At 33.4% G+C, this 10,640-nt stretch overlaps 1 protein-coding gene across 1 annotated transcript; it reads right to left on the bottom strand.

Annotated features, from left to right (window-relative positions):
- Nucleotides 1–2,054: 2,054 nt before the first annotated feature.
- Nucleotides 2,055–2,717, bottom strand: LOC133795998 (secreted RxLR effector protein 161-like). Its single transcript, XM_062233480.1, has one exon. The coding sequence runs from the start codon at nucleotides 2,715–2,717 to the stop codon at nucleotides 2,055–2,057; it is 663 nt and encodes a 220-aa protein (XP_062089464.1).
- Between the last annotated feature and the right edge of the window lie 7,923 nt (nucleotides 2,718–10,640).

Genomic DNA, 10,640 nt, shown 5'->3' on the forward strand with positions numbered 1-10,640 from the left:
AGAAAGGATATTCATTGATCAAAAGAAAGGATATTTTTGGGATTTTGGTATTTAAATAATGATGAAAATTGAGAAAATCAGATGCCCTCCCTGGCATGGGTTAGGCGTGTAGCACAGTGCACAAACACTGTGCTACACGCACAAGAAGATTCCAAGGGAATCTTGGTTCAACAATTTTAGTTATTTAAATATTAAATAAATAATGAGATATTTTAATGTGATTAAAAAAATTATTATTTAAACAAAAATCCGATAACTGATTAGTTATTTTTAAATTATTTAAAATAACTAATATTATTTATTTTAATATAAATTTGATATATTAAATAAAGGAGATCAGTTTTTCCAGAGCGATACTTTTCAGAAAAAGAAAATATATCGTGAAATCTCCGTGAGAGAAATAGAACAGTGCTACAATCATAAGTCACTGTTCTTCACAAATTTAGGTCCAAACTTTATCATATCTCATGTGTTGAGAACATCTGATAAATAGATTTTGCTTATTGTTTTGTATAATGAGCCCACACTCGTTCTTTGTGTGTTGAGAACATTTTGGAAGATCTTGGTGTGAGATCTCAAGGATTTTGCCTTACAAAAAGATAGCAGCAAGGAAGGACTTAAGGCAATTTTTCTATTCTTCTCTTTGATTCAATATATATATATATGTATGTGAAGAAGTAGATCTAGAAATCTTGTGGGGTTAAATTAATAATTTTGATTGTTGTTCCGCTGCGTATAATCTCTAATTTGATCTATAAATACCAACATTAGTTTCACTCCTTGAACTCTATCAATAGGACCCTTCACTCAGCCATTTTCATCATCTTTCAAGCCCAGTTCAGAGCCTCCAAGCTGCTAAGATTATTCTAGAGAGAAACGCTAGGGTTTTGGGGTTAAAAGCTTTCAAATCTAAGCTTTTCTAAACACTTGGGAAGTAAGCTTTTGTGTGATTCAATATTTGAGGTATAGATCAAAGCTCTAAGATATCTAAGGTACTGTTAATCTCCAGGTTTAGTCCATTTCCATTCTTCTTATTCTTTCATTTTATTTCAAAACCTAATTTGTTGTTATGGCTTTTGGTTAGGTGTTTGAGTTTCTTGAAACTTAAGGTCTTCGGTAAGTTACTATTTTGATTGTTTAGATCCTCTATTCATCTTCTTTTCTCTAGAGGACTTATGGTTTCTTTATGTTTGGTTTTAGGAGTTTCCGATCCCGCTCTTGTCTCCAATATCTCGGTTTTTGGTAAGGAAAATTAGATAGTTTAGTTTATGATCTAGGCTATGTTTTTGTATGACCTAATATTTCAGGTACAATAAAGGGGTAAGTGTGTCTAGACCTAAGGCATACAATGATGTATTACGGACTTATGTCCGTTAGGCTTGGTTGCCAAAACTTTATGAAGGACCTAAGTTGATGTTCAGTGTATGACTGACTATTGTCTGGGGCTCAAATGCCACCCCTATATAAGCACTTATCTTTTTATTATGTCTGACTTGTTATTATGATCTATGACCTATAGTTACGATTATGACTTATGACCTATGATTTATGACTATGATTATGACTTAGATTATGGTTTATGACTATGATTATGACTTAGGCTATGATATGACCTATGGTTATGTGATGTGATATGATTAGTATAAATAAGTTTTTGTTATGACTCTTGTGTAATTTAGGATATGTTGATTAAATGATTATATGATTAACTCTTGTTTGTATTTTCCTTACTGGGCTTAGAAGCTCACCCCTTATGATGTTATTATTACAGGCAATTGATGATAGAAAGGCTGGTGGCGAGTGGGACCTAGGATCTTCGTAATGTACTCGTGGGGACCTTATAGTCGAGGAAGATCAAGCGGGCCTATTTATTTATTTTTATTAAAGAATGATTTATTTTAAATTTTTATTTAACTGTTGCTCATTTTAAAGATAGTTATTTTATTTTTTGTAAAACCATGGATCCATATATTTATTTTCAAGTTTTTATTCAATAAAAGAGCAATATTTATGATTATGATCCAACAGTGTGTTCTCGATAAATTTATGAGAAATTAGGGTGTTACACTAGTGTTATCACAAAAAACAGTCAAAGTATCCATACTTATCCCATAATCGACCAACATATGTTTCATCCACAGTAGTTGAGAGCAACAACTCCCAACAACTATATATTCAACCTCAGTTGTGGATAAGGAAATAGAGTTTTGCTTTTTACTGTGCCATGACACCAGATTGTTCCCCAAGAAAAAGTAACCACCACTTGTGCTTTTTCTATCATCTGCATTTACTGCCAAATCAGCATCACTAAAACAAAGAAGGTGAGAGTTAGTTTCCCTTGAATACCAGAGACCATATTCAAGAGTTTCATTCACATAACAAATAATACGTTTGACAGCTAACACATGGGATTCCATTGGATTCCCTTGATACATGGCACACACACCTACACTATAGCAAATGTCAGGTCGACTAGCAGTGAAGTATAAAAGACTACCTATCATCCTTCGGTACAGTGTGGGATCAACCTTAATTCCTGTTTCATCCCTGGTCAATTTGAGAGTAATAGCCATAGGTGTTTTCTCATGTTTGGACGTATCCAACCCAAACTTGTGAACTAAGTTTTTTGCATATTTACTTTGAGAAATGAAGATCTCTACATCTGTCTGCTTAACCTGTAATCCTATGAAAAAATTCAGTTCTCCCACCATACTCATATCGAATTATTCATACATTTGATTCACAAATTCATGTATTTTAAGATTAGATATAGATCCAAACACAATGTCATCAACATAGATCTGAGCAATAATTATATGTGAATCATTATCTTTGATAAAAAGAGTTTTGTCAACTCCCCCTCTACGATATCCTTTGAGGATAAGAAATTGGGCTAAACGTTCATACAAGGCACGGGGTGCTTGTTTTAAACCATATAAAGCTTCTTTTAGTTTAAACACATGATTATGATAATGGGGGTCCTCAAATCCATGAGGTTTCTCAACACAGGGTTCTTCATTTAAAATACCATTCAAAAAGGCAGATTTGACATCCATTTGAAAAAGTTTGAAGCCAATAATATAGGAAATAGCCAAAAGCAACCTAATAGTTTCAAGTCTTGCTACAGGAGCAAAAGTTTCATCAAAATCTACTCCTTCGATTTGTGTGTATCCCTGACTACTAGCCTAGCTTTATTTCTCACAATAGTACCAAATTCATCACTTTTATTTTTATAAATCCATTCAGTACTGATTACATTTGTGTGACTAGGTCTTGGCACAAGGTACCAAACATCATTCCTCATGAACTGCTCAAGTTCTTCTTGTATAGCCTTAATCCAAGATTCCTCAGAAAGAGCTTCTTTCACATTTTTAGGCTAAAATGAAGGAGCAAAACAAACATATTGACAAAGATTCACATGTTTTTTTCCGAGTTATCATACCTTCTGAAATATTACCTATTACCAAATCAATGAGATGATTCTTTTTCTACTTTGGATGAGGATTCCTTTTGAACAAGGTCAGTAACAATTTCTATGTTAATGTTACTATTTTGTATGGAGGTTGATGCCTCAGCTTTTGATGTATCGGCATCAGGATTGGTGACCTCGGGTGGAGGTGTTGATGCGTCAGTGTCATTAACAGACTCTTCAATAAGATTGACTATTTCTTCTTCATTGGAATAAGCTGAAAAGTCTTTTTCATCATCAAGCACAACATTAGCTAATTCCATAACAGTTTGAGTTCTCACGTTGTAAACACGATAGGCTCTACTGTTGAGTGAGTACCCTAAAAATGCACCAACATCACTTTTTGCATCAAATTTTCCCAAATATTTTCGATCTTTAAGAACATAGCACACACATCCAAACACATGAAAGTAACTAACATTTGGTTTCACACCTCTCCATATTTCATATGGGGTTTTGGTAGTACTTGGTCGAAGATAGACACGATTAATAGTGTAACAAGCTTTATTTATTGCTTCTGCCCATAATTTTTTGGAAAGCTTTTTGCTCTTCAACATAACTCTTGCCATTTCTTCAAGAGTCCGATTCTTCCTTTCCATAACTCCATTTTGTTCTGGTGTCTTAGGAGTTGAAAATTCATGAGCTATACCAAGAGATTTACAAAAGTCATGAGATATACACAATATTTTCAAATTCCTTCCCATGATCACATCAGATTCTCACAATTTTTCCTATGTTACAGTCTTTTTTAACTTTCAATTTTACACATAGGTTTTTAAAGGCATCAAACGTTTCATATTTTTCTCTCAAGAAATGTACTCAAGTAAAGCGAGAAAAATCATCAACACAGACAATTTTTTATTTTTTTTTACCATTTATAATTTTAACCTGAATGGGACCCATTAGGTCCATGTGAAGTAGTTCAAGCACTTTTGAAGTATTGATGTCAGAAATACCTTTGTGTGTCTTTTTGAGTTGCTTACCCAGTTGACATGGCTCACATTTTTCTGAACTCTGTTTTCCTAACTTGGGCAAACCACGAATAAGTCCTGCATTGGAAATTTTTTTCAAATTTTTGAAATTAATGTGTTCGAGTCTTTCATGCCACAAATCTGTAGAGTTTTTTATGGCCACATGACAAGTCAGATTTTGGGACAAGGTATAACAATTATCAATTGAACGAAGACCTTTTAAAAGATTATTTCCTTCACTATCAACAACTACATATTCATCATGCGAAAAGTTTACAACAAAACCTTGATCACAGATTGCTAATGAGATTAGCTTTAAGACCTTAAACTAGGAGAACATATTTTTAATTTTGGTAAACCTTCTAGGTTTAGTGTTCCTTTGCCAAGAACTTTTCCTACAACACCATCTCCAAAAGTAACAACACCACAGTTCATGGACTTAAAATCAATGAGAATTGATTTATCGTCTGTCATGTGATGAGAACAACCACTGTCAAAGTACCATGCATTAGAAGAACATGTTATAAGACAAGATAAACTTACTAAGCATTTGATTTCTCTCCTCTTTACCCAAACCTGTTTAAAACCTTTTTTTTGATTTTTTTTTCATGAGGAGCATTAGATTTTAAATAATTTGTATTGAATAGTCTCAGCAAGGTAAAACATCTTGGTATGATATGCCCTTTAACTCCACAGAAATGACATACTGGAATAAGAAGGTCTGTTTTCTTTTTGAACACATTTACCTTCTTACCATAATTATTTTTGATAGATACCTCAGTTTGTAATGTTGATCCTTCAATCAAAACTATAGTTCTTGCAGAAACGAAATTGTGAGAAATAGGCATAATTTTAGATTTAAATGAGAAAACTTTGTCTTTGGAAATTGATTTTTCCATTCCAATTCCTTCACACTTTCCAGCCTTTTGCCCTGCACGCAACACATAATCAAATATCGCAGAACCAAGATTAAGCATCTTTACTCTCTTTTCTATATGATCAAGTTCTTTTGAGAGATGTTTAATCTCATTCTCTTTTATTGCAATTTCTTGTTTATAATTGATCACACAAATTTTGAGTTCCTCTACCTTATTCTCAAGATTAATATTGTTACCTACCATAATGCGATTCTCTGAACATACCTTGAGCCATTGAGAATACATTTGTTTGTAAGTCTTGTGTAAGGATTCAGTATCTAACTCAGATATGTCAGAATCCGAATATAAATCTTCGTTTTGAGATATCATCCCATTGAGACAAACAATAATTTTTCTTTCTCACACAAAAATTGGTAAGCCAGACATAACAGTAGAGACTAAAGCAAGATTGTTTGATCCTTCATCATCACTGTTTTCTGAATCTTGATCACTCCATGTTGCAGCTAGCCTTTTGCTCCTTTTCAAGGTGTTGGCACATTCGACTTGAATAAGTCCAAAGCCCTCACATTCCCTACACTGAATTCCCTTTTTGTTAGATTGAAAAGGTTTAGAGAAAAAACCTTTAGAGAAATTTGTTGGATTTTTCTTGCCACCAAATTTCTTAATGTATCTTTTAAATTTTTTTGATAGCAAGGCCATTTCATCATCATTTTCCTCATCTGAAGATCCCTTAGACATTTATAAGGCGATTGTCTTCTCTTTCACAGCAGTAGGTTTGCCTTTTTGACTCATTTGTTGATTGAGTTCAAACGTTCAAAGTGACCCCATTAATTCTTCAACTTTTAAGTTATTCAAATTCTTCGTTTCTTCAATGGTCGTGATTTTTGGTTGGAACTTACCAGGCAAGTCTCTAACAATTTTTCTGACAATTTGTGCATCAATTAATTTTTCACCAAGAGCAAAAAATTCATTGGCAATATCAGAAAGTTTTTCATAAAATTCAGATAGTGTCTTAGAATCTGTCATTCTAAGTTCTTCAAATCTCGAAGTTTACATAACATGTCTAGATCTTTTTACCTCAGTTGTACCTTCAAATTGAATTTGAAGGATGTCCCAAGCTTCCTTGGCAGTTTCACATGAGGAGATCAGTTTTATATGACATTCTCTGACACCATTAAAGATAGCGTGAAGTGCTTTGTTATTGTAGCTTGATAATTTATCATATTCAATTGTCAATGATAGTTCAGGTTTTAATGTAGACTCATCGGTTTTCTCATCAGTCTCAACATGTGTTGTCCATCTTGACAAAATGGACCTCCATGCCTTTTCATCAATGGTTTTGATAAAGGCTCTCATTCATACCTTCTAGTACGGATAATTTGTGTCATTCAATAGTGGGGCACGTGATACAAAACCTCCTTCTGCAAGAAAAGACATGATATGAAGCACACAAAAGAAAAAATAGATAATCACAAGATCTCACTAAGAGTTTAGTAACCTGGCTCTGATACCAATTGAAATTGTGTTTTTCATAATTTAATTACCAAGTAATTATAAGCCTTTAATAAATGCGGAATGATCTTATGCTAACAGGTCAAACATACAATCCGATTAATCAGACATGAATACTCCTAGTTCATATTTTAACTAGAAATCAACAAGAATAATAAAAATTGACACACAAGATTTTTACATGGTTCAGTTACCCTAGTCCATGGAGCCACACTCAGAGAAGAAACTTATTAGTAATGAACATAAATACAAAGTCAATGGCATATAAAAAATTAGACTCCCTCTAGATTATTGTCGCATTCTTTTGTATCACTCCACCAATCTCGTTTTTGTCGTAGTCAGTTGCTGTACTCGAACTCCCTTCGATGAAGTCTGACTGCTTTTTTCCTCTCGAAGAAAGACTTGCGCTCGTCACCCGAAGGCCTTTATGCTTTCTTCCTCCTGAAGAAAGACTTAGAACAACTCTCCTCTCGAAGACTGTATAAGCATTCACAATGGAAAATACACCTTGAATCCTAAGGACTAATGTGTATAAATAAAATTTGCAACATGCACAATAAAACAAGAATAACTATATCCACTCTTAATCTCACAAATATACAATATTTACTCTTCACAATGATAAACAATGTAGACTTTGAAGTAGTGAGTTTCCCATGCTGAAAGGACTCCTATTTAGGCAGAGGTCCTTATTTCGCAGCTCACAAAATAAGGGAAGAACATCCCTATTAGGAAAGTCTGACAAATGGATTAGTCAGTTACCCAAACTGTTCAGGCAGTTACCCAAACTGCTCAGCTAGTTAGGCAATCTGACAACTCAACATGAACCTGGACAGACAAGAAAGGGAAATAAGCCACCACCCTTTGATACGAAAATCTCAAGGGTATTATTTATAATCAATTAAAGAAATTCATCCAAAAATAAACATAATTGATTTATGAATGGTGGAATAAAAAGACAAAATAGAAATCACACTATTTAAGGAAAAAACCAAAGATATTTTATTTCCATAAAAAAAATTTATTTAAATAGAATTAAAACAAGGTGAGATTTCCATAAAAAAGATTGAGTAATTATAAAAATGCCAAAATAATTTTGCCAATTTTTGGACTTTACAAAACTAAAACAAAATAGTTCAAATAAAATACTATTGGGAAAATCTCGGGTGCATCCCCCAAAAAGGGGCACACTGGTGCACCCCTCTCTAGTTTTTGGCTCGGAAAGTATTTTTGGCACAATTTTTTTTATGGCCGTGTATATTGTAGTTATTTAGAGCATCCTGTAAATTTTCAGGATATTCAGTGTTGAAAAATAAGGTTAAAATAGTTTGTTGCCTGCGTGTCTTTTTTTTTTTATGCGAGTGAAAAGTAACTTATTTAAACATTATTTTCGTCACTGTAAATTATTCGGAATTTCCTAAAAAATTGTAGGATGCTCTAAATAACTACAATATACATGGCCATAAAATTTTTTAGTGCCGAAAATACTTTTTGAGCCTTAAACTAGAGAGGCGCGCACCAGAGAGATACCCAATACTATTAAAGTTACTATTGTATATGATTTATTTAAGATTTAAATAAAAAAGGGAAATAAAAGTATGCTTCAATGCATAAATCATTATTTTTTTTATTCATGCTTTAATTTAAATTTCTTCAACTTTTTCCCTCAAAGATGGATAAATTTATTTAAATTTCTTCTTTTTTCTTTGAGGAACATAACTTTTCTACTAGCCACATCATCCTTTTCTAATTCAATTCATTAAACATTATTTTTTAATTCATAGAACATTGTTTAATTTTTAAAATTCATCATCTTTGAGGAAAAAAATTGAAGCATAATCAATTAAACAAGAAATTTATTGTAATGCAAATAAAATTATCGCAAAATAGTTCAAATAAAACATTATTAAAGTTATTATTGTATATGAATTTTTTTAATTTCTTTAATATTTAAATAAAAAGAAGTAAAAAATATTTAAATAAAAAAATGAAAAAAGAAGTAAAAAATATATATTATTTTTTATTAATTTTTTAATTGAATTATACACGTGGTACTGACGTGTCAATGCCATGTCAGTGCCCAAACTGCTAAATAAACCTTCTGTTCGCCAACAGTGTATTAAGAAATAATAAAGGCAGATTAGTACTTAATGATAATCCGTAATGAAACAAAATAACCAGAATTCACTCAAGAACACATAACTTTTACATGCTTTAGTGGTGAAAATCCACCAAGTCCACGAGTCAATATTATTGCTCTTTCTCTCTCTATTTTGGCAGATTTTCGGTATTACAGAATAATCGTCCCCCTTTCATGTCCAATATTCCCAGTATTTATAGGGGAATTCCATGGACAAGTTTGGGTAACCCCCTGAGTCAATCACACCTTTACATACTGTCTATATTCAATACAAATAATTCCCATTTATATTGGGATGTGACTTGATCAAAAAATAAATATGCCCTGCTATATTGGATAATAAATATGACAACCTGGCCATGAATAAGCGTATAAACAAATCCCAATTCTTTGGGGATTATTTAGTGTATGTTATATCTGAATCACCCCGAGCTTTGTGTCTTCCACGAGCTTGTGCTCTGACAGTCATCCGACCCCGAGCTAGTTCTTTGATGACTTGTCTTAGTTGTAGTTTGTGGTAAAGTCAGGATGCCTAATACTAGGTCTGACCATTACAAATCTCGAGCTGTCCATACAAATAATAATCAGATATTATACTTGATTACTTTTCCACGTGTTTATCTGCCAGCTGTACCCAATTTGAGTGAATGAACTCGTGCAAAGATTAGGGTACAACATTTTCCCCCACGCTCCTACTCGTGTATGATGTCGTCATTTTCTAACCTACACAGTAGGGGCTTTTAAACTTCAGCTACATAAAACCATGCCTGCCTACTACTCGAGTATTAGGCACGTGGTCTACTGCAATTGGTGTCTATTCGGGTTTTGAGGACTGCAATAATTATCTTGTCCAATTTGCCGCCATGTGGTCTGTTTAACCCTGATCCTTGTATCTCAAATTAACCCCATAGAATGGTCTAGATCGATTTCCCTGGTTTACGTATAAATAGGGTGATCAGTCTAAGACCTCACCACTGCTGCATTAAAAAAAAAAAAAAACCCTTTTTCACATTTTTCAAACTTCCTTCTTTTTCCCCGGAATTCCCAGAAATATTCGTCATGCCTAGATACTCAAAAGCATTTCAGGAGCTTTCCGTGATCAGAATCTACATCCCCCAATCGTCGAACACATTTCCTATAAGTATCTTTATCTTTCATGACCCAAAGAAACTTCTTTTTCATATTCTTCTTTTTAAAAAAAAAAAAAAAAGCAATGTTCATCATTCGTTATTGTTAGGCTTCTATGAATGCCAATAGGGAAGATATTTCGACTTTAGGCTCCATAAGTGAAGCTGAATATGTTTTTACAAAAGAAGTATTCATAAAAATGGGTAATTTTCTGTGTTAATATGGGGTAGTTCTAATGTCAAATAGGTTTAGAAAATACTTGTTTGGGGCATAGAAATCATAAGGTCTCTAGGTTTAATACCAGGTAGCTTAAGGGTTACGATTCCTTAGGCGATTTTGCACAAAACCGCTTTTCAGGGGAAAGTAGTGGCCTAACGTTTCTAACACACAGATCCCTAAATATCAGGGGACTGTTAAGAAATCGAGGCGTGTAGTCTAGGATATCGCGTGGCATCACGCGATGGGGCTGAGGCTAACTTTATCTCGTATAACAAAAATAACCCACTTCGTCCGTGCCCTCGCGACATAGTTGTAGATCATCT

Source organism: Humulus lupulus, chromosome 8 (assembly GCF_963169125.1).
Source record: "Humulus lupulus chromosome 8, drHumLupu1.1, whole genome shotgun sequence".
Lineage (NCBI taxonomy): Eukaryota > Viridiplantae > Streptophyta > Magnoliopsida > Rosales > Cannabaceae > Humulus > Humulus lupulus.